The 25423-nt window shown below is 39.8% G+C and overlaps 1 protein-coding gene across 2 annotated transcripts in view; it reads right to left on the reverse strand.

Annotated features, from left to right (window-relative positions):
- Positions 1-3705: 3705 nt before the first annotated feature.
- Positions 3706-25423, reverse strand: part of gfm2 (GTP dependent ribosome recycling factor mitochondrial 2) — a 71823-nt gene continuing 50105 nt past the window's right edge. For both annotated transcript variants that reach the window (XM_069937332.1, XM_069937326.1), the window contains exons 15-21: positions 23942-24122; positions 23741-23817; positions 22842-22980; positions 18787-18972; positions 18561-18676; positions 7842-8024; positions 3706-5070 (exon numbers count right to left, since the gene is read on the reverse strand). In XM_069937332.1, the coding sequence (XP_069793433.1) occupies positions 4942-5070; positions 7842-8024; positions 18561-18676; positions 18787-18972; positions 22842-22980; positions 23741-23817; positions 23942-24122 (1011 nt within the window). In that variant the 3' untranslated portion in view covers positions 3706-4941. The remainder of the gene's footprint in view (positions 5071-7841; positions 8025-18560; positions 18677-18786; positions 18973-22841; positions 22981-23740; positions 23818-23941; positions 24123-25423) is intronic.

The following is a 25423-nucleotide window of genomic DNA, read 5'->3' on the forward strand; positions in this document are numbered from 1 at the left end:
GTATTTTAAGTGAGGTTTTGAAGTGTTTGTATGTGAACTTCACTAAAAAAACTTGCCCCAATACATCTCCCCAAAACATATCTATATACAATACAAATACAACATAATTTGTCACAAAGCGATGGCATTGGCGGAGATCCTTGACCTGTCGCTGGTTCTTCAGCAACACAAAGAGACATCAATAGTTGCGCATGATCAACTTGCATGGTTGAACCTGGTTGAAATGCTCTTCTTTCAGGAAGATTCATAAATTGTGTGCTCGGAAAGGATAGAAAGTCACTAGCCCTTTCCACAGGGTTGGTCATTGACATTTGAGCACTAGTAGTGCCACCCGTGGCTCCTTGCTCGAGTACACTCGATTTTGTGGCTGTGGTAACCATTGACCTGCTGGAATGTTAGATGATATCCCTTTGGGCATTTCACTTTGAGTGATAGACCTTGCAGAAGCCCAAGCTAATGCTTTTACTCTGGCCATATTCTTAGCACGTTGTTCCTCAAGATCTACATTTTTCTTTTATCTATTCAATAATCTTTTTTGTTCTTCACTAACCATTTGTAACTTCAATTGTTGAATCTTCATTTCAGCTTCCATATTTTCCAGAGCATGTCTTTTCTCCAACTACTCATGTTATGTCTCGATACTAGATAAGTCTGCTAACAACTTAGCATGCATAGCAGATACGTATCAGTTTTTATATTTTGTGCTAATTTTTTTTCATAATCTACCTTCCCTCTATTGCACTCTCCATGGTTTTTTTGTTGCTTTTTTAAAAAAGGTTTCCCAATCTTATTTCCCACTAATGTTGGTGATTTTGTATACATGAACTTTTAGTTTGATGCCTTCCTTTATTTCCTTAGATATCCAAGGCTGTTACTGTCCTTGCTTTTAATTGGAACATACTTTTGTTGAGTACTGTATATAAAAAAAATCTCAGTCATCCTCAAGATCCAGGGTGGTAGATTTATGATGGAGATGAGGAAGAACTGCTTTTCATAGAGGTAGAATTTGCTGCCCATTGTATCAGTGGAGGCGACCTCAGAAATGTATTTAAGACAAGGTTGGATAGATTTTTATATAGTAGGGGAATTAAATGAAATGTGGAAAAGGCAGGTAGATGGAGACGAGCCTTGCCTCAGTTCAGCCATGATCTCATTAAAAGGCAGAGTAGGCTCGATAGGCCGGATGGCCTACTCCTGCTCCTAGTTTCCTAAATGAATACTTCTAGATTGCAGCTTCTATAATCAAAAAAAAAATCAACAAGTACAATGAAGACTACTTTGCTGGCTCGCAAAACTTGTTTTAAACAGACATGCCACTTCTTGGCTGTTTGAGAGAGAATTTTCAGTTATTCAATTAGAATTTTGGTCACAAGCAAAACTAAACCACTTTATGCATTTCTTTTCTAGGGTATAAGGCCTAGGGTATCTATCTCCAGGATCCATTGTGCAAATCAGTTAATTTAGAATATTTTTATCAATGCAGGTCACTATCAGTTAAACAAGTGTTTTTTTATTATTTGTCCAGTTCATTCACATTGTGGTATACAGGGAGGAAATTGAAAGGCAAAGTCTTTGTCAAATATATTTTGCTTCTCTTTTAAACTCCAAATGGATTGTTTCCATTCAGGTTTCTTGTGGCAGAACTACATCACATTTAGGAACTACTTGGACAAGTAGTTCTTTGTCGTACTTTGGGGTGAAACGTTAGCACAATCCTATTTATAGAGCCTGCAACCTGGATTCAAATCTGATGCTGTCTAAGAAATGTGTATGTTCTCCCTGTGCCAGCATGGGTTTACTCTGACCCTTCAAAACATACAGGGGTGACAGGTTAATTGGGGAATTTCGGGCTGTTACCATTCTGTATGTCTAAAATTTTAAAATAAATTTAATGACAGACATGCACATCTATTATCCTGAAAATAACACCTAATAGCAAGTAAATTCATATATAAAGACAGTTCTACAGCACAGAAACAGGCCCTTCAGCACAACTTGTCCATACTGACCAAGCCAGTTTCATTTGCCTGTTCTTGGCCCATATCCCTCTAAACCCTTCCTATCCATAAGTATACTTGTCTAAATGTTTCTTTTTTATCAAATGTTCCAATGGTCTCTGCTTCTGTCATTTCCTAACAACTTCTATCGGATAGAACATGCGTCCCTCGTGACCTTTCTAATTCTTTCCCCTTGAATGTATTTCAGTCAGGACTAACTTCCCATACTTACACCTTAGATGGAATAGGGAAAAAGGACAGGCAGAGACAAGAGAGTGGGAATGAGTTGGAATATTAAAGCTCAGTCAACTTAAGGACTGAATGGACATGTTCCTCAAGTACTTACTCAATCCCTGCCCAAGTCTAGAATATTTACATCCAGAGGAAATAATTCACCACTAACACCAAGAACTGTTCACTGATATAGTGACCATGTTGCAAGCATGACCCCTTCCCTGGTGATTAATTTCCATGAGTACTACCCTCTTTCAACTAAAATAGATAACATTGCAGGCAGTGTGATAGTAAAGTTCAAATAAATGTTAATCAATGAAGAATTCTTTGATGACAAGGGCAAAGTTATTCATAGAAGTATAAAACAGTACTTTATAAATATTGTAATAATGTTTAAGTAGTTGAATTCAAAAGAGAATGGACCGATGTGCAAGGACCATTTAAAATACCATGGATAGCTGCATGACTGAACAGCTCATATAGTGACGATAGAAACTACTTCTCTGGATGCAAATATTCTTCTTTGGCTTGGCTTCGCGGACGAAGATTTATGGAGGGGGTAAAAAGTCCACGTCAGCTGCAGGCTCGTTTGTGGCTGACAAGTCCGATGCGGGACAGGCAGACATGATTGCAGTGGTTGCAAGGGAAAATTGGTTGGTTGGAGTTGGGTGTTGGGTTTTTCCTCCTTTGCCTTTTGTCAGTGAGGTGGGCTCTGCGGTCTTCTTCAAAGGAGGTTGCTGCCCGCCAAACTGTGAGGCGCCAAGATGCACGGTTTGAGGCGTTATCAGCCCACTGGCGGTGGTCAATGTGGCAGGTGTAAGGTAAAAACATCATGAGATGGGACCGGAGAAGGAGTCACCCAGTACTAAGGAGTAACAGAATGCAGATGTGACCTTGTACACTCAAGATAAGCTTTGCACTAACAAGAATGATGAGCAGCAGACTAACAGAGAAGGGTAGCAACAGTTTATTCATTGGACAATGTCATGGTATGATAATTTACTAAGTACGTATCCTGAGGTATAAAAAAACACCATTTTGCTGATAACGGCAGAATGCATTCTCCGACTAACATGTTTAGTCGCAAGTGTTACAATCCGGTAATAAAGAACAAAGAACCCTGATTTCGACTCAGCCTGGTGTTTGTCTCACTCATTCATGAACAAAGCAGACCTAACACAGGCACCAAGAGATTTCTTTAGGCAGTCCTTGTACCTTTTCTTTGGTGCACCTCTGTCACGGTGGCCAGTGGAGAGCTCGCCATATAACACGATCTTGGGAAGGCGATGGTCCTCCATTCTGGAGACGTGACCCATCCAGCGCAGCTGGATCTTCAGCAGCGTGGACTCGATGCTGTCGACCTCTGCCATCTCGAGTACTTCGACGTTAGGGGTGTAAGCGCTCCAATGGATGTTGAGGATGGAGCGGAGACAACGCTGGTGGAAGCGTTCTAGGAGCCGTAGGTGGTGCCGGTAGAGGACCCATGATTCGGAGCCGAACAGGAGTGTGGGTATGACAACGGCTCTGTATACGCTTATCTTTGTGAGGTTTTTCAGTTGGTTGTTTTTAAACCTTCTACATAGAGAGGAGCGAGAGAGAGAGCTGGAATTCTGTGCCAAAGCTAGTAATTGATGCATGGCAATTGTTCATTTTAAATCTGATCCAGAAATAACTAGTTAACAAGATAGCAGGATGAAGGGCAAGCATCTGGTTCCTGATTAGAGGAAGATCAGTGGAATTTGACTACTAGGTTTAAAATCTGCTGCTTCATGTGATCTGTAGCTTTTGTGACAGCAGTCATCGAAAAATATCAAAATTCCCAATCTCACCATTACATGCCTTCATAAATAGCACAAAGAGAAGAAGAAACAGTTGCCCACTTACCTTTTTTCCTAAACTTTCCATCAAATTCTGGAATTTAAAACAGTTATTGCAACACCAAAGCGCTAAGTTATAGAACATGTTTGGCATAGCAAAAAGAATCCAGGAGATGGCAATACACAAAAGTGTTGGAGAAACTCAAAGTAACACAGCATTCATAGGAAGTAAAAGGCAATCAATATTTCGGGTCTGAGCCCTTCAATGGCTCAGGTACATATGAGCCATCCAGGAGGTTGCTCTTCATACCCTTAGAGTCCAAATGAGCAAAAAAACCTGAAATTCATGACCTTTTCCACTGTAATACATTTAAGTGTATAATTAAAATTGTACTTGGGTTTGAAATTAGACATTTACAACAATGTCTGAATTTTAATTAAATGGCATACAAACAGCCACAAAATAAATTTGGTGCTAATAGCATTGGATCAATCGATTAACTCAGGAATGTACTGAATCTTTCTGCCTCATGATTCCTCCTTTTTTGTTTTGTTTTTAGATTTTTATTTAAAAATTTTCCATACCTGTCATGATTCCTGACAGTACATTTTCCAACCAGGGTTTCCTTAACAGTTGATGATAATCTCAGTTAACATGATTATTGAATCATAGGTCTTTGCCTAAGGGCTGATCAATATACTCTGAAATTCTGTTCCAAGATGATTTTTCTCTTTTCCAATGGGATTTGAGGAATATCCCACAGACATTACTGAGTCAGTGTTCTGTGATACTGCAATTATTATGATCCAATATGAAATTGTACTTTTACAGTATAATTTACAGTTTCAACCTTTTATTCATCAGTTAATCAGTTTCTCCATTTGAGCAGACCTTAAATGCCACCCATCATCTTGTTGAAAAGTGTGCTTTGGTCCTGTGGACTCATCCGCTCATAGCTGGAGAGCTCCAAAGTGAAAGTAGCGTTTCCAGAGGTCAAAGTGCGAAGAATAGTTGAGTAACCCTGCACCAATCAAAAGGAATAGATTTGTTATTAATTGCAGCCATCTTAATAGCGTGCAAACAGTGAGCTATAGAACATGGAGCAAAATGCTTTAACATTTGAAATCATATATTTGATCAGTACTCAATTTATTTTTTTCATAATTAGGCAAGCTTACTAATGAGGCATAAATATACGAAGAAGAGACCATAAAAACGCTGAAGTGCAAGTTTCTCTCTCTATAGATACTGTCCTGACCTTCAGTTTCTACTCTTGCTTGGAACTGTTTGTGCTGCTTTGTGGGCTTGGTTGTAGTGCGAGGTTGGGATATGTGCTAGATATTAATGGGTGTATACCTTATTGGACAGTGTTCAAGAGGATAACAAAAATTTTGGATCCATCCAAGAGATACACAATATAGTTGAATTAAACAAAGTCTGCAGATCGGGTGCAATCCACAAATGTACTGGAGAAACTCAGCAGGTCATGCAGCATCTATACAAAGCAAAGGGGAACAATGTTAAGGGCCCAGGCCTGAAACATTGATTACTTTTTGCTTCCTCTGGTAGCTGTGTGACCTGCTGAATTTCTCCAGCACGTTTGAGTATTGTACAATATAGTTGAGTAGCCCTCCATGACAATTCTCGCCATTGTCTTTTGCATCCAATCTCATGATCTGCAGGTACAAGGCACAGGATGGAGTCTGGTTTATGCATGCAGCCAGTAGGGTATATGCCACCAGAATGAGAGGGTGTCCTACAACCCCAAATTGCTCTTCTGCAGCTGCACATCCTTTTGGCTACGATGATGTTTGGATTTGGGTGCTGCACCACCTCAAATGCTCACAGAATTACTTTTGTCACCTGTTAATCAAGGCTGATAAATAGCTTCCAATAATTTGGGAATTTGACAAGCAACCCCCATAAAGATTTTTTTTAAAAAGGTGACAAGTCAGTACAGCTAAACAGAGACAAAGGATTAAAGTGAATAGAGACAGAATGCTCAGATAATGCAGGCTGAACTTTAGCCTGAGACAGAACCAAGAACAAATGCACTGACGTGCAATACTGTTTACAAAACCAATGGAAAGCACAGGATCAAATGAAAAGATACTGGTTAGGCAATTGTCTGATAGAGCATTAGGTAGAAGACAGTGATAAATGTGTAAATGCCTGCTCAGATGGGACATGTAGCTGTATTTCCTGTATGAAAACCACAATCACTTCTAAGTCAATGGAAGAACCGTTGAGCCTTTATCACGCATGCATTTTGAGGTCAGACCACTAAGTGCTATTCTGTTGTTTAACAGTATGTACTTAGTTCAAAGGTCCAATCAGACTTTATTCTCGGAGACGATCAGTGCAGGCAATTGTGCACAAATTATTCCAACGAGTTAACAGTGGAAAACTGGGGCCACTGATAACTGCATTTCTGATTAACTAGTTCTGCTCTTTCTTAAACGGCACAAAATCTTTGATTACAATAGGATTCTGTGTGGAAGATCCCTTAAGGTTGCCGTGCTGTAAAAGAATGCAGTAAGACTATATAAAAGAAGTATGGACATCCTGTTTCTTGCCAGCCTGTCTCTACAGATACCACAAGGGAGGGAATATGTTGTAAAAACAGGAATTGCCAGTTGTGTGAAACTTATAGGGTTTCACACAGACCCCGGCTTGAAAAATGGGATGTTCTGTATGCTTTGAGTGGGGATCAGTTTAGAGAACGCTACTGAACTCTTTCTTTGTCCCCCTCGCTCCCGTGAGCATTAACAAGACTGAAAAAAGGAAACTGTTGTATGCTTAATTGGTTTTGCTATTTATTTTAAAACAGCATGGGCTGACTTTCACAGTGCAGGTTGATAGGGTAACCAAGGCTTATTGGACAGTGTAAAACTTTGGTAAAAAAAACCTTCAAATAACATAGGAACAATAAATCAGTAAATAAGTTTAGTTATATCAATATTCCCTCTTGTCTGACAGTGTACAGAGGCCATTGGCCTTCATGAGTTGGGGGATTGAGTTCAACAGTTATGAGTGAATGTTGCAGTTCTATAAAACTCTGGTTAGACCACACTTGGAATATTATGTTCAGTTCTGGTTACCTCATTATAGGAAGGGATGTGGAGACGGTGCAGAGAATATTTAGGATAATGCAGCCTGGATTGGAGAACGAGACTTATGAGGCAAGGTTACCAGAGCTAGGGTTTTCCTATTTGGAATAAAGAAGGATGAGAGTTGATTTAATAGATGTCTAAAAGATTAGGAGAGGCATAGATAGGGTTGGGAGCCAGCACCTCTTTAGTGGGATGACAGTAGCAAAAATCAGAGGACTTCTGTTTAAAGGTAAGGGAAAGAAAGTTCAGGGGAGATGTCAGTGGTAAGCTTTTTTTTCTATAAACGGAGTGGTGGGTGCCTGGATTGGATTGTCAGGGATAGTAGTGGAGGCTGTTACAATAGGGTCTCTTAGACAGGCACATGGTAGCAAGAGGAATAGGAGAGGTTGGGAAGGTTTTAGATTATTGAGTAGGTTTAAAAAATGTAGGTCATACAACATTGGGGGCTGAAGGGCCTGAACTGTGCTGTAATGTTCTATGTCTAATAAAATGTGAACTTCCTCAAAACTAGTTAACATGGTCATGCACACAGATGGATTTTTCTCCCAGTGTGACAATGAAATATTGCTGCAGAAAGCTTCAAGAAAATTAGACCAACAGTAAACTTATTTAGTCTCTTCCTAGTTTTGGTTTAAAATTTGACAAGTCCCTTCAATATTTAGCTCTGCTTATAACTTACCATCGTTTCTGCAAGTGGCACAGATGCTAATACAACTCTGTTTTCTAGCCGGTTTTGAATTTCTTGGATGGTTCCTCTTCGCTGAGCCAGATCTGCCAGCACGACACTCAGGTGATTCTCATTTACAGTGATTTCCAGGTTCATCACAGGCTCAAGCACCTGGATTCTAGACTTCTTTAATGCCTGGATGCAAATAAAACAGTGTTACATCGATCAATTGCAAAATCAGGCACTGGAAGTAGAAAAATATCTTGCTGAGTAGACATGGAAACTTGGGGGTCTTCATTTAACCAATCTGATTGAAGGATTTTAAAACTAACAGTACAATTACTGAAAAGAAAGGGTAAAACAGATTGTGAACAAATTGGGTTTAGAGAGATGGGCCAAATGCAGGCAGATAGGCCTTTCTATGTTGTACAAGATACAGATTATCGCCCCAGGAAAAAGATTGTATTGAAAGTTTAAAGGATAAAGGAACATAAAAGTCAATAACTATTCCTATTATTGATATAAAATCTCCAATCAATAAAGCCTAAAAGAATGAAAGTTCACACATGTAACAGTTGACTTCCAGTGCAAAAGAAGTTGAATGGCAGTAATTAATATGTGTGGGAGATCGAAGTGGAAAAAATGTGATCCTCTTTTTGCAAATTTGATTCTACCTATCATGGCTTTCAATACAAACATTAGGTACAGCCGAAGTAAAGCTGATGGTGAAGGGATACTGCAATCGGGGGATATTGGATTTTGTCCAATTATTTCCACCTCAATGGAAATTCTTGTACCATTTACACATTGCTATCATTTAATTTTGTGGACAAGATAAAAATAATCTTGTGACTACCACCATCAACTCAATGTCTTTAAAAACTATAATGCAGGCACATTGAATAAACAAGAGTACTTTGAGCTGCAATGAAAGAAAAAGATTTTGATTAAAATGGTGAGAAACCACTGTACAAATAGATTTGTGTGAACTTGTGCAGAAATCACATACATTTTATGTGATACAGACAGCCAATTTACGTTGGAGTCAAAAAACTGTAGGTCAGGCAGCATCTCTGCAGAGGGAGGGACGGTCAACATTTCTGGTTGAGACCCTATAATCTCGAGCCCTGATGCAGGGTTTGGACCTGAAATGTTGACCATTCCTCCATAGATGCTGTCTGAACCATTGGATTCCACCAGCAAATTGTTTTTTTGCTGCAGTTTACTGCATTTGCAGTTCCTCGTATCATCAAAAATAATACGTTAGGCTTTGGTGTAAATGATTTGGTGTGCAAGAGAAAGGAAGTCTTGCTGCCAGTTTTGCAACAAGTTCCCTTTTCACCCTATTTGTGAAATCTTCAGGCTTTAAAGTTTTATTTGACAAAGATGTGGCTCGCCCATGCTGAAATTAGAATCTCAGCTTGTGAAGCGGCCAGTTTTTTTCCTAATGGACAAAGGAATGGGACAAAACTTTGTGACTCTCAGGTACTCAGAGCAGCTGGTTTCACGGCGGCACCACAGCAGTTATGAAGCAGGTTGATCTTAAGGAGAAACCAGTTCTTCACAAGTCATTTTAAGTCTTGAACAATAAAACATTCTCCAAGGATCATCAGACAACTTTCACTATGGATTAAAATCTCTGTAATTATTTACTGCTGTAACAGCTGCTATTAACAATTATTCAAGATATTTTAAATTCTAACATTGAAGCTTGGTTTGCAGATGTTCATTCCTAATACAGAAATCTACACTTACATATATGCAGTCTAGAGGACTGAGCATGAACTTAATCTTAGAATTGTGCAAGCTTTGTAAACATAATCATTGTCCAGTTTCCCATGACACCTTCATATTGTGCCACGAAAACCAACAAGGTCGGGTTAGATACAGCAATGAGCTCTCTGAACCCTTCTCCATTAACAATGGCATGAAGCAAGGCTGTGTTCTCGCACCAACCCTCTTTTCAATCTTCTTCAGCATGATGCTGAACCAAGCCATGAAAGACCTCAACAATGAAGACGCTGTTTACATCCGGTACTGCACGGATGGCAGTCTCTTCAATCTGAGGCGCCTGCAAGCTCACACCAAGACACAAGAGAAACTTGTCCGTGAACTACTCTTTGCAGACGATGCTGCTTTAGTTGCCCATTCAGAGCCAGCTCTTCAGCGCTTGACGTCCTGTTTTGCGGAAACTGCCAAAATGTTTGGCCTGGAAGTCAGCCTGAAGAAAACTGAGGTCCTCCATCAGCCAGCTCCCCACCATGACTACCAGCCCCCCCCACATCTCCATCGGGCACACAAAACTCAAAACGGTCAACCAGTTTACCTATCTCGGCTGCACCATTTCATCAGATGCAAGGATCAACAACGAGATAGACAACAGACTCGCCAAGGCAAATAGCGCCTTTGGAAGACTACATAAAAGAGTCTGGAAAAACAACCAACTGAAAAACCTCACAAAGATAAGCGTATACAGATCCGTTGTCATACCCACACTCCTGTTCGGCTCTGAATCATGGGTCCTCTACCAGCATCACCTACGGCTCCTAGAACGCTTCCACCAACGTTGTCTACGCTCCATCCTCAACATTCATTGAAGCGCTTTCATCCCTAACGTCAAAGTACTCGAGATGGCAGAGGTCGACAGCATCAAGTCCATGCTGCTGAAGATCCAGCTGCACTGGGTGGGTCACGTCTCCAGAATGGAGGACCATCGCCTTCCCAAGATCGTGTTATATGGCGAGCTCTCCACTGGCCACCGTGACAGAGGTGCACCAAAGAAAAGGTACAACGACAGCCTAAAGGAATCTCTTGGTGCCTGCCACATTGACCACCGTCAGTGAGCTGATATCGCCTCAAACCGTGCATCTTGGCGCCTCACAGTTTGGCGGGCAGCAACCTCCTTTGAAGAAGACTGCAGAGCCCACCTCACTGACATAAGGCAAAGGAGGAAAAACCCAACACCCAACCCCAACCAACCAATTTTCCCCTGCAACCGCTGCAACCGTGTCTGCCTGTCCCGCATCGGACTTGTCAACCACAAACGAGCCTGCAGCTGACGTGGACATTTACCCCCTCCATAAATCTTCGTCCGCGAAGCCAAGCCAAAGAATAACACATCAACATTTTGATGACATGAACCAGGCAGAAAATGGAGGTGGTTCTCACTTCTTTCCTGCAATTAGAGTCTCAACAGGAACGTCAGAATATTCAGCACTAATGTTGAAAGGTGCAGCCACAACAATTAGGAAGTGTGTCGCTAACCAGATGGAGAACAATTTAGCAACTCAATCCATTACCTCAAAAGAAAAACAGAAGGCCCCATCAAACTGCTGTGTAAAATGGGATTTACTGGGCAATTTGCACGGTGAGCACCCCAGTTATGCAGCAGCTTGAAAGGGTCCAATCAGGCCCCTGATCTACCTCAGAGGTAGTCAGGGAACCCAGTAAAACTTATCTAGGTCTCAGCTGATTTGTAAAGGAAAATAGCCAACCCGTTTATTCTGGTGACATCAGGACTTGCATGTGTGCTTCACTGTGGCAGCCACCATCTGAATATCCTTCCCATTTCCCATTTGGACTTTTGATTCTTAACTTTCAGCAGCACTTCTATTGAATATGTGATGCACCATTCACCGTGTCATTCCCCCTTAAATTGGTGGGTTGGCAATTTAATGGGTAGATCCCCCTGTGATCCCCCTGTGTCCTAGCAGCGTCTTTGTCCCAGGAGGGCTACCCAGGTGCAGCAATTTGCAAGGTGCTAGACACTCCCTTCATCCTTCTCTACCCACTGTGCACTGTGGATTAGTCTGAAACCCATGCAGACATGGGGAGAATGTACTAAATCCTTATACAGACGGCACAGGATTTGAACCCCAGGCGCTGGCGCTGTAACAGAGATACACTAACCGCTATGCTATCCGTGCTACCCCAAATTTTTTATTATGTTTATTATTTTCCTCAATTGTCTAAATGAAACAACTGAGATAGATTTAAATCATTAAATTTGCAATTATAAAGAAACAGTTGGAAAGGGCTTTGAGCAGACCAGCTTTAGTTGCCTTAAGCCTTGAAAATATTGGAAACTGTGCAGCAATAAAATATTTTTGTGGCCTTGGAACAGGGTAAGAATATATAAAATGCCATTGAGACCCCTCACCTTTCAGTGCATGTGGATTACTAATAGATTTGACTCAAAAATGGTTCAATAGTCATGAATGATATCAAAGTTATTGTTACAAGCCCAAAGGACCCCAAAACCCAGCAGCAATAGATATTCACCACAACAAATGGTTACTTAAACAAAAGTTGTTTTTAATTATCTTTAAACATGAAAACAGAATCATACTTTAACTTATCTCTATTAACTTAACTAAACCCAACTTAACCCCCTTCTAATTCTAAGCGCACGTGTATGTGATGTGTGTGTAAATGTAAGAAAAGGTCTTTGGTTCACAGTTCAATCTCACGTCTCATTCTTCCAAGTTCTCTGGTTGCAGGCAATTCATATACTGTGCACAGAATTTAACGTGTATAAAGTTCACCAGGCTTTGGTGCTCGAAAGGTAAATGTTTACCGCTCAGGAAGGTTCTTTGGAGGTTTGCAGAGAGAGATTTGTTGTTCCAACATTTCTACAACTGAGGTGACACGATTAGTCACCTCAATGTCTTGCTTTTTTTAAATAAAAATAATTTTTTATTTTTCACACTGTGAACCATATCAACCAAAATATGTACAAATGTTTCTCATTAAATATACACAGTGGCATTTTCTTCCTTTTTCCCCCCCTTTCCCTCCCTCCCCTCTTCCCACCTCCCTCCAAAACCCAAAAATATTCAACATATACAACACAATAAAACCATCTTCACACAAAAGAAGATAAACAAGAAAAATGCATCATCTATTTGTTACACACTGAATCAAGTTGTTTTATCTTCTTATCAGTTTAGGGGATGGAGGTCCGAGGCAAGCCCTCTCTGTTATGTTCCATGTACGGTTCCCAAATTTGTTCAAACAATGTGACTTTATTTTTTAAATTATATGTTATTTTTTCCAATGGAATACATTTATTCATTTCCATTTACCATTGCTGTAATCTCAGGCTCTCTTCTGATTTCCAAGTTGACATTATACATTTTTTTGCTACAGCTAAGGTTATCATAATAAATCTTTTTTGCACTTCATCCAGTTTGAGGCCTATTTCTTTACTTCTTATATTACTTAGAAGAAAGATCTCTGGATTTTTTGGTATGTTGTTTTGTGTGATTTTATTTAATACCTGATTTAGATTTTCCCAAAACTTTTTCACTTTCTCACATGCCCAAATTGCATGTACTGTTCCCGTTTCCTTCTTACAGCAAAAACATCTATCTGATAATGCTGGATCCCATTTATTTAACTTTTGGGGTGTGATATATAGCCTGTGTAACCAATTATATTGCATCATGCGTAACCTCATGTTTATTGTATTCTTCATAGTTCCAGAGCATAACTTTTCTCATACTTCATTTTTTTATCTTAATGTTTAAATCCTTTTCCCACTTTTGTTTAGGTTTATAGTTTATTTCATCATTTTCCTTATCTAGCAGCTTAATGTACATGTTCGTTATAAATCTTTTAATTATCATTATGTCTGTAATCACATATTCAAAGCTGCTTCCTTCTGGTAATCTCAATCTGTTTCCCAATTTATCCTTTAAATAAGCTTTCAGTTGATGGTATGCAAACATTATACCATGAGTTATTCCATATTTGTACTTCAACTGTTCAAATGTTAATAAATTATTTCCCAAAAAACAATTTTCTATTCTTTTGATTCCTTTTCTCTCGTAATACTTTTGCTTTGTTTTCATTATGTTCTTCTCCACCTTATACGTTTGTAATGCTTTGTATTCTCTCTTTTTTGTTATATCATCCCTTTTTACTAGTTCCTTTTCTGTACTTACTATCTCCCTTTCCAACTGTTCTATTTCCAGATTGTAGTCCTTTTTCACCTTAGTTACATAGCTTATTATCTGCCCTCTAATGAAGGCTTTCATTGTGTCCCATAATATAAATTTGTCTTTCACTGATTCTGTGTTTATTTCAAAATATGTTTTAATTTGGCATTCAATAAACTCTCTAAATTCCTGCCCTTTAACATGTTCTTGGTGGAATGTCCTCCAGTTCTATTGCTAATAACAGGGGTGAATGATCTGATAGTAGTCTAGGTTTATACTCAGTTTTTCTAACTCTCCCTTCAATATGGGCCGACAACAGAAACATATCAATCCTTGAGTATGTTTTATGCCTACTCGAATAATATGAATATTCCTTCTCTCTTGGGTGTTACCTCCTCCATATATCCATGTTTCATTTCCTGCATTGATTTAACCATAAATTTGGCTACTTTATTCTTTTTGCTTGTCTTTTGTCCAGTTTCATCCAACATTGGATCCAAATTAAGGTTAAAATCCCCTCCTATCAATATATTTCCTTGTGTGTCTTCAAAAATCTTCAAAAAAATATCCTGCAGAAACTTTTGATCCTCCTCATTAGGTGCATATATATTGAGCAAGTTCCAAAATTCTCTGACACTTTATCATTACATACCTCCCTGCTGGATCTATTATTTCTTCCTCTATTTTGATTGGTACATTTTTGTTAACTAATATGGCTACACCTCTAGTTTTTGAATTATATGATGCTGTTGCTCCGTGTCCTACCCAGTCTCTCTTTAATTTGTTATGCTCCACTTCAGTTAGATGCGTTTCCTGCACAAATGCTATATCTATTTTTTCTTTCTTCAGTAAATTTAGTAGCTTCTTCCTTTGAATTTGGTTATGTATTCCGTTAATGTTTATACTCATATAGTTCAACATGGCCATCTTATATCTTGTTTACACCTCTTTTCCACTTCCTCGCCACCTCCATCCCCCTTTTTCCAATTTTCATCTCTTAGTTTTCCCTTATTAAACTCAACGTATGACACATTTAAAGCATAAAATACTCCCAACAATTCCCACACTCAATAATACCTTAACCCCAAATGCTCCCCCCCCCCCCCTCTGAGTTGCCCCTTATCCCTTGCCAGTCAAGCACAACTCCCCTTTCCATTTGGATTGCAATTTTGCTCAACTGATTTTGCAGTGACAGTTATTCCCTCTCCCCCCCCAGAAAACACTTTTTTAAAAACACATGTAACAAAGCTCTCTCTCTTTTTTCTCCCCTTCCTTCCTTCCCTTCACTTTTCCCTCTTTAGTTCTTTACATATACATTGTTTTTACATCTTTATATATACTTTATCGCCGTTCTTCATTCTTGTTACATCTCTTCTGTCCTGCAAATGTTTTGTGAACTCTTGTGCTTCCTCCGGATCTGAGAACAGTCTCCTTTGTTCCCCGGGATTAAATATTTTAGCCATGGCTGGATGTCTTAACATGAATTTATAACCTTTTTTCCATAAAATAGTTTTCGCTGTATTAAACTCCTTCCTCCTCTTTAAGAGTGCAAAACTTATGTCTGGGTAAAAATATATTTTTTGACCCTTGTATTCCAATGGCTTATTATCTTCTCTAACTTTATTCCTTGCCCGCTCCAGTATATTTTCTCTTGTCGTATATCTCAAAAATTTTACTAAGATGGATCTTGGTTTTTGATGTGTCTGCGGTTTCGGAGCTAGTGCTCTGTGTGCCCTTTCTATTTCCATTTCTTCCTGCATTTCTGTCATTCCCAGGACCTTCGGGGTCCATCTTTTTATAAATTGCTTCATGTCTGTGCCTTCTTTACCCTCCTTCAGGCCCATTATTTTTATGTTGTTTCACCTGCTATAATTTTCCAACGTATTAATTTTCTGTGATAACAACTCTTGTGTCTCTTTAATTTTTTTGTCACTTTCTTCCAATTTTTCTCTCAAGTCATTTACTTCAATTTCTACAGCCGTTTCCCGCTCTTCCACATTCTCTACTCTTTTCCCTATTTCTGTCATGACCAGTTCTAAACTTTGCATTTTATCTTCTGCTCTTTTCATTTTTCTTTTAATTCCACTAAATTCTAATGATAACCATTCTTTTAATGATCTTATTTGTTCTTCAAAAAAGGCTTTATCTATATCCTGTCCATCAGTTTTACCTTCTATTTCTCTGTGAAGATCTTGGTCTTCTTCCTCTTCTTCTGTGTCTGTACCTGTGTTTGTGTTTCTTCTGTTTTTCCTGATGAGCTGCTTATATCTCTTTGTCAGGCCTCTTGCTGTTGGTCCTCCCCTCCTGGGCTGCCCATCTGTCGGGCCTCCTGCCGTTGGACCTCTTGTCAGACGCCCCTCCGTCTTTCTCCCTCGTCTGTTTCCTTGCTCCCTCCCCTGCCACCATCCTCATCCTCCAGCTGAGTACCCTGGTGTCAGGTGTCCCTCAGCTGGTCACGCTGTGACTGCCCGCTCCTCTGCTGAGTGCCCCTCCTGTCTGTGTCTTCTTTTTCCTTTGATTGCGCAGTTGTGCACTTTTCTTTGGCTCCGAGAGCCATTTTTGAAGTCCACCGGTCAGGAGGTTGCGACTCCGCAGGGCAGGCACCAACCTTGGAGATCAGGCACTCCTCGCCACCATAGCTCCCTGTTCCTTTGTGCAGGTAAGGCCTTCTTCCTTCTCCGGTGGCTTTTCTTTTTTTTTCAGTTGTTTTTACTTTCTCCTTCATGGGTGCCATCTTCTTTCTCTTCTCTGTAACTTTATCTTCTATTTCTTATATTTTATTTTTGTTGTGCTTTGTCTTTTCCTAACTTTTTTTCTGGAGAGGGCTGGTTTTACCCAACCGGGTAAAACCAGGTGACTCCTCCACCTCAATGTCTTGCTGATGAAACTTGCCCCATCAGGGTTCTCCAGATGATAACCTCTTTCTTTCAGGCTACCACAGAGTTCCTTTCTGTTCCGCTTATTTCAAGAGAAACATTAGACAGATAGCACTTCCAGCCATCCGCCGCTCTGGAGCTTTTCTTCAGTTCCAACAAGCTTCCTGGCTTGCACTGTTCAGCTGCTTTCAGTGTCACACGCACTAGCTGAGAGAGCTTATTTCATCTCTCTCTCTCTCCAAATGAGACTGCTAGAAAGCCCATGTGACTCTCTCACTTGCCACAAAACCCACCACCTTTTTCAGCAAACCACAGGAGTTATCCTTCTGCTCCCGTCTGTTGTTTTAGGTAAACAAACCCCAGGTGTGACCTTTCTGTGATCACTCTGTAGATACTTGCAAACAGCCAGTGTCTCCAGTCCAAAACAAGGGTCAATTCATTTTATGACATCATTTAAATTAGCACCTACTTGTGAAATGTGCATAGCATTCTCCATAGTTTCTGTGAAGTCCACTGAATATGAATTCTTCAGTATTTCAAATAAGATCAGTTTTAAAATGTGTGTATGTATGTAATCTACTCTAATTTTACCAAATTTTATCCCAATATTTATCTACATTACATTATCAATAAAATAAACAGTGCATGTATGTGATGTTTCCAAAGAAAAAAAAAGAATCAAAATTTATTGTCATGAACAGGTCTTAAAATTTGTTGTTTTGCGGCAGCATCACGGTGCAAATGTTACATTTAAAAATAAATTAGTCCAAAAATACGAGAAAGTGAGGTAGTGTCTCTAGTTCATTAACCTTTCAGAATGTTGATGGCAGAGGGGAAGAAACTGTCTTTGTGGATGCTCATCTTCAGACTCCTGTACCTCCTTTCCAACAGTAGAGTGTGAAGAGGATGCTTGAGGATAAAGACGGCTTTCTTAAGACACTGCATCTTGTAGATGTCCTTGATGGAGTGAAGACACATGCCCATGATGGCACTGGCCAAGTTCACAACTCTCTCTAGTCTTTTCCTGTCCTGTGCTTTGGCACCTCCATACCAGATAATGATGCAACCAGTCAAAATGCTCTCCATGGTACTCCTGCAGAAATTTACAAGTCTTTGGTGACATTACTAAATCTCTTCAGACTCCTCATGAAGTATAGCTGCCAGTGATAGAGGCCCTAGGACAGATCCTCAGAGATGTTGTTACCCAGGAACTTAAAGCTCTTAACCCTTTCCACTGCTTACCAATCAATGAGGACTGAATCATGTCCTCCTGATTTTCCCTTCCTGAAGTCCACAATCAGCTCCTTGGTTTTGCTAAAGTCGAATGCAAAGTTGTTGTGCAGCACCACTCAATTAACTGATCTGTCTTCCTCCTGTACGCTACATTATTGCCGTCTGTATTCTATTGATGACCATAGTGTCATCGGCAAATTTGTAGATAGCATCGGAATTGCGTCTGGCCATACAGTCACGGGTATATCACGAGTAGAGCAGTGGGCTAAGCACACATCCTTGAGGGATGCCTGTGTTGAGACATTTCCAATTCATACTGACTGTGGTCTACCAATGAGGAAGTCGAGGATCAAGTTGTAGAGGCCCAGGCTTTGGAGCTTGCTGACCAGCACTGAGGGTAGGATGGTGTTGAAAGCTGATGTACGTGTTGCTGTAGTCTAGGTGATCCAACGCTGAGTGGAAAGCCAGTGATATTGCATCTGCTGTGAAGCAATTGTGATGGTAGGCAAACTTTACTTGGGTGTGAATTAATTCTGGCTAAGACCAACCTATCAAAGTTAAGTGGTAATTATAAACTACCCATCTATATTGATATTGTTGGAGCTGCTCAATCAACTAACAAACCCATGCAGCTATCTGTTGGTATCCACAAAAGCAACCGGATTAATTTCTCAAGGCTTTACCTTCTGCATGCAACGTGAAACACACGCAGAGATCATTGCCATCGATGTTCCAGGATGTACACTTAGAGACTGTAGGGTAACCGCCACATCCTGAACTGGGAACTGCAACAGAGGACCTACAAAAATCAGAAATAAAGAGACTTAAATGTCACCACTTCAAGGTTTAGACTTTGTCATTGAAATTTATAAATCCACATATTGCACAAGGATGAAACTTATCTGGCACCTTGAAGGCATGAGTTTTCGATTCCATTTTCTATAGCATGTTGAGTTTCTGTAGAAATTTGTTCCATTATGTGATCAGAAATCTCAATTACAGGTGTTGTCTTTGGCCCTTCTCCAAGCCGTGGATGGACTAAAAGCTCAGTTGTTACCAGGTTACGTTTATCCCTGATTGTTCTGTCAAGAGTATCTGAAAGAATAAACAATTACACAGTGTTTATGCCTGCAGTAATTGTTATAAAAGCAATGAAAAGTGGAAAGATAAGTGGACCAATGTGTGCACCCAAGACCAACATTGCCCGCCTGGAGACTTCAGTTCCAATCAGATGGCCAAGCTGGACAAACCACTCATTCAACATCAGACTCCAAATTAGAGGTTCTATTCCACACGCTGACAGGCAAATGGAAGAAAATAGTTAAGGATATGCTCAAAGTTGCATGAAGGAAATGCGACCAAAGGCTCCAGGAATTATCTGGCCCGTGACTGCTCAGTGAGGAGAAAGAGTATTTGGGATGGTATTGAGAACCTCAAGTTCATGCCTCAAGAGCTTGAGAGTCAAAAGAAGCACACCAGCTCGCAAATTATCCATCCATTTACTCCTTCGGCCACATCTGTGGAAGAGACTGCAGTTCCCACATTGATTTATAAATCCGCATAACTAGTAGAGAAATAGTGGCGGCGGAGTCGATTGTATTATTTAAGAAAAGGTTGGACAGGTCTATGGATGAGAAGAAGATGGAGGGTTATGGGCTTTGTGCAGGGAGGTGGGACTAGAGAGGGGTCTTTGGTTCGGTGCGGACTAGAAGGGCCTAATGGCCTGTTTCCGTGCTGTAAATTGTTATGTTATTTCATAAGCTATCTTAGACTGTGCAAAGCTAGAGAGGAAACAATTTATCTTCAACCCCAAGGAACTTAATAAACAAAGGAGTACACAGGAAAGTTTAACAATCAGAATTGACATTAAACAATAAGATAATATCTACCAGTGATACTGAAAGAAAAGTGATATTGGTCTGGACACCAAAGAAACTTCTCTTCAAACATTAACACCAAATTGAGAAAGAAGGTGAGGCCTCAGTTCAACAATTTATTCAGAAGAGAATAGTGCTGATGTATCAGCTTGGATTATGTACTTAATTCTCTGAAGCAAGGTCTTAGATATTCTTCCATCTTATTTTGATTGAGTTTAAAATAATATGTTGTGATTTTTACAGCACTGAGATTTCTGGAGTTTTTTTGCAGAATGCAAATTTCTGGGCTTCAATTACTGCCATTGACAGACTGCTTAGTACTTCTGTTTAACCCACTGCTCTGCACCCACGACTATGTGGTTAGACTCAATTCAAATGCCATCCACATATTTACCAATGACACCACAGTTGTCGCCAGGATAAGAGACAGCAATGAGGAATCGTACAGGAGTGAGATAGATCAGCTGGTTGAATAGTGCTACAGCAACCACCTTGCACTCAATGTTAGCAAAACTAAGGAACCGATTGTAGGCCTCAGGAAGGGGAAATCAGGAGAACACGAACCAGTCCTCATCAAGTGATCAGCAATGGAAAAGGTTAAGAACTCCAAATTCCTGGCTGTCAACATCTCTAATGATCTATCATGGAGCCTCCACGTCGATGCAATCACAACTAAGGCTCGCCAGCAGCTATACTTCACGAGGAATATGGGTTGGTATTGTTGGTGTAGCGGTTAGCGCTACGCCTTTACAGCACCAGTGATCGGGATTGGGGTTAAAATTCCATGCTGTCTCTAAGGAGTTTGTACATTCTCTCCATGTCTGCATGAATTTTCCCCGGGGGATCCATTTTCCCACCCACCATTCAAAATGTACCACGGATGTAGGTTAATTGGATGTAAATTGGGTGCCACTGACTCGTGGGCCAAAATGGCCCGTTAGCAAATTTTTTTTATTATTTTTTTTTAAAAACAGGTGGACCATGGAGACATTTTAGCTGGATGCATCACTGTCTGGCATGGAGATGCCAATGAACAGGACAGGAAAATACTAGAGAGAGTTGTGAACTTGGTCAGCACCATCGTGGGCATCAGTTTTCATTCATAAGAGGCAGTGTCCCAAGAAATCAGCCTCTATCCTCAAAGACCCTCACCACTCAGAACGTGCTCTCTTCACAATGTTACCATCAGGAGGGAGATGCAAGTGCCTGAAAAAAAAAACCACCCAATGGAATTGTAATAGAGGAGATAATTTGGGAGAATTTTGTAATATTAGAGTAGGTTACCACATTTTAAAACATATTATTTGAAATAGTGAAGAATTCATATTCAGGAACTTTACAGAAACTAGGGAGAATACTAAGCACATTTCACACGTAGGTGCTAATGGAAATGATGTCATGAAATTAATAGACCATTGTTTGGATTGGAGACAGGCTGGTTGGTTGAATAACTACAAGGGTTCTAACCTTACTACAAAGTGCTCACAGAAAGGTCACTCCTGGGTTTTGTTTACCTAAGACAACAGCTTGACCAAGAAGGACAACTCCTGTTGTTTGCTGAAGAAGGTGGGGGGTTTTTGCAAGTGAGAGAGTCACATGGGCTTTCTGGCAGTGGGAGTGAGTGAGAGAGAGAGAGAGAGAGAGAGAGAGAGAGAGAGAGAAAAAGAGAGAGAGAGAGAGAAAGAGAGAAAGGTGAGACAAGCTCTCTCAGCTAGTGTGTGTGACACTGAAAGAGAGTGGACAGTCACGACTGAAACAAACCAGGAGAAGCTGGTTGGAAACAGAAAGCGGCAGATGGCTGGAAGTGATATCTGTCTGATGTTTCTCTTGGAATAAGTAGAACAGAAAGGAACTCTGGTAGCCTGAAACAAAGTGGTTATCATCTGGAGAACCCTGATGGGGAAAGTTTCATCAGTGAGACGTTGAGGTGATTAATGGTGTTGTAGAAATCCTGGAACAACAAACTTCCCTGAGCGGTAAACATTTACCTTTCAAGCACCAAAGCCTGGTGAACTTTATACATGTTAAATTATGTGCACAGTATAAGAATTACCCGCAACCATTGAACTTGGAAGAATGAGAAATGAGATTAAACTGTGAACCAAAGAACTTTTCTTAAATTTTCACACACATAATACATGTGTGCTTAGAATTAGAAGGGGGTTAATTTGAGTTAGTTAAGTTAATAGAGATAAGTTAGTTTGATTCTGTTTTCATGTTTAAAGATAATTAAAAACTACTTTTGTTTAAATAACCCTGTATTGTGGTGCATATCCATTGCTGCTGGGTTTTGGGGTCCTCTGGGCTCTTAACAGTACAAAAACAGCTTCCTCCCTTCTGCCATCAGATGTCTCAATGGACAATGAACCACAGACACTACCTCACTTTCTCTTTTTTAATTATTAAAAATGTAATTAATAGCAATATTTTCACCTATAATGTTGCCACAAAACAACAAATTTCGTGACATGTTCATGACAATAAATTATGAAATTCTGACAAAGATGGATATAGTCATACAGTGTGGAAACAGGACCAAAATGTCCCACCCACATTAGCCCCACCAGCTTGTGTTGGGCCCATATCCCTCTTAATACAACCTATCCATCAATCTGTCAAAATTTTTCTTAAACGTCAGCATAGTACCTGCATCAACCCCCTCCTCTGGCAACACGTTCCATACCTTCTGTGTAAAAAATGTGCTGGGTTCTTAATTTCTGCTGGAGTTTGCCTGCAGAATAACTGGGGAACTAAAATAAATACAGACCATTCAACTGAAAACTTCTGGAGAATTGAATTACCTCTTTCTGCCACATTTTGAATGTTTGAAACAAACAATTGGCCGTTGGGTGTTTTACTGGTCGCCACAAGCAATAATACCACAGTTATTTCTGATGTGTGATATATCACACATCAGTTATATCTCCATTCACTTCCTGTATAAAATACCAAAAACAAACAGGGCCACATGAAACAAACAGATTTTCTGTCTGTTTGAACAACTAAACTTTTATTAATAGATATAATTTAGAATAAGTAACCAGTGATATTAAATTGCTTAAATATTATAGTGCAATAAGATCTTACCACTCGAGTTGGAAGACTCTATTATAGTTTCTCTATAGGCCACCTGGAGGGGTCCAAGATATGTCTCAATTCCATATTCTCTCTTGATTCGATCATGGATTATCTCAATGTGCAGTTCTCCCATTCCACATAAAATTGTCTATCAGCATGACAGATAACAGTTTTATATTTCAGATGGACAAACAGAGTTTCAGAACAAATCCATCATAATATTAAATGAAGCTCATACAAATTCACATCTTTAAATAGCTTATATTTGTTCTCTTGCAATGAATTAAGTTATCTGTATAAGTAGAAGGATTGGTTATCACTATTCTAATACTTATCAGTTTTGGCAACATTCTTAACTTTACATGAAACTGTTAACTCCATTTGGAAAAAAAAAATCAGCCTTTTCAACTAAGTAGTACAACATAAAGTCAAAATGGTAGGGAAAAGGAGACAATGCATGGATTTCCAACTTGCCATATACATTCATTTCAAGATTCTCAAAAGGACAAGTCTCTTTCGAAAGAGAATGAGAAGTTCAGACAAATAGGGACATAGTTTGCACCCTCCAAGTTGTCAGTTCAAATAACTGATGTAAAGTGAACATTCAATACCACACATTTTCATGTTCATTTTACAAGACCATATTCATGTAAATTTTCTTTTATGGGAGTAGGTCAAATTCAACACCTCTGGAGAATTAACCATTCACACGAGGAAACCAGCTTGTTATATAACAGAAGTACAGAACTTAAAGATAAGCACATCTTTAAAAAATAAACAAGTTTGAGTTTTTCTCCAGACAACGTGGCACACACGATACACAGCACATGGTAATCACATAGATACATACAAATGTAAATATATATACAAATATAAACTTATGATTGATGAGCAGATTTAAAATTTACCTGACCAGAATTTGAATCAATCTTCACCTTTAAACTGGGATCTTCCCGCTGGAGGCAGGCAAGAGCACGGTCCAGATCTATTGCAAATACAAGTTAACAAATATCAATTCGAAATATAACAAGAAAACTAAGTACTACAAATAGAGTCTCCTTACTTGACAATAAAACAGAGTTATACAGTAAAAGAACTTTGTACAACACCTGCTTGCTTTGCCATTGACGGTGGCTCAATTGTACAAAAGAAGACGGGTTCTGGAATTTCAACCGTAGCCAGCACTGGTCCCACTTGCTCAATGTGCCTCTTCCCAGAGCCCACTCGTGCTCGATGGGCTGCAGATGCTGCCATCGACTTTGATGAAACTAGAGTGTCACCAGTTGCTGTCTGCAAAAATAAAAGTAATGTAGATACTTCATATGCTGTTTAGTATGGTCCCTGCTTGTGATGGGCAATAGAGACTCAGTTCATACTCACAAACTGAGCTGTTGCTACCACCTTCCCACCTTCTCAATATTAATTTTTTTCCATTGTCTCAGTAAAAGTCAGGGGGAAAACTTCTAATCTAAGGGAAAGGTTAAAGATTGTTTTTAAACTCCAGTAAATCAATAAAGGGCTATTCTAACATTACTAGTTACTTGGGTCAAATGTATACACATTTAAATGGTATGCCATTTGGAGATCAAGTCTGACAAGAAATCCCGAGGATAAAGCTCAGAAAAATATATTTCAATTCATACTTAATCTTTCTTTTGCCACAAATCATTCCTCTGCAATGAGAAGTGTCATCAAATCTTCATTTCTCTTCTAAAATGCCTTCTACTCCTGATTTGACCACAGTAACAGCAAAGAACCATCCCTCCACACCCCCACGTCCCCAGGTGATCCTATCCTGTCCATATCAGAGGATGAGGAGAGTGAATCCAAGGAAAGCATTCAGTCCAGAATACCTGGCCGAGTATTAAGAATCTGTGCTGACCAACTTAACAGACTTCTTCAACATCTCACTCCGGCAAGGCGTGATTCCCACCTGTTTCAAACAGGCATAAATCAACCGATGCCCTTGAAGAGTGCAGTAACCTGCCTTAATGACTATCGACCAGTAGTACTTTTATCAATAGTGATGGAATTGTTTTGAAGGGTGGCTTTGAAGCATATCAGCTCCTGTCTGAGTGGCAACTTGAATACGTACCAGTTCCCTAACATACCAACAAGTCTATGGCAGATGCCATTTCACTGGTTCTACACAAAGCCCTGGAACACATGGACAGCAAAGATGCATCAAAATGCTCTTTATCGATATAGTTCAGCTTCTAACACCATAATCCCAAAATTGATCAGCAACTCCAAGACCTGGGACTTTCAACAACCCACTGTGTAATTAGATCATGGATTTCCTCACCTCCAGACTACAATTAGAAAGGATTGGTAAGAACATCTCCTCCACAATCTCCATCCGTACTGGAGGACCAGAGGGCTGTGTTCTTATCTCTCGGCTCTACTCACTTTTCACCTATGACTGTGTGATTCAGTATTACAATACCATCTATAAATTTGCCGCAATACCACAGTAGTGGGTTGTATAAAGAAAGATGATGAGTCAGCATAGAGGATGGAGATTGAAAACTTGGCTGAATGGTGCACCAACAACAACCTTACAATCAATGTCACCAAACCTAAGGAGCTGA

The sequence above is a fragment of the Narcine bancroftii genome, chromosome 1 (assembly GCF_036971445.1).
Source record: "Narcine bancroftii isolate sNarBan1 chromosome 1, sNarBan1.hap1, whole genome shotgun sequence".
Classification (NCBI taxonomy): Eukaryota; Metazoa; Chordata; class Chondrichthyes; order Torpediniformes; family Narcinidae; genus Narcine; species Narcine bancroftii.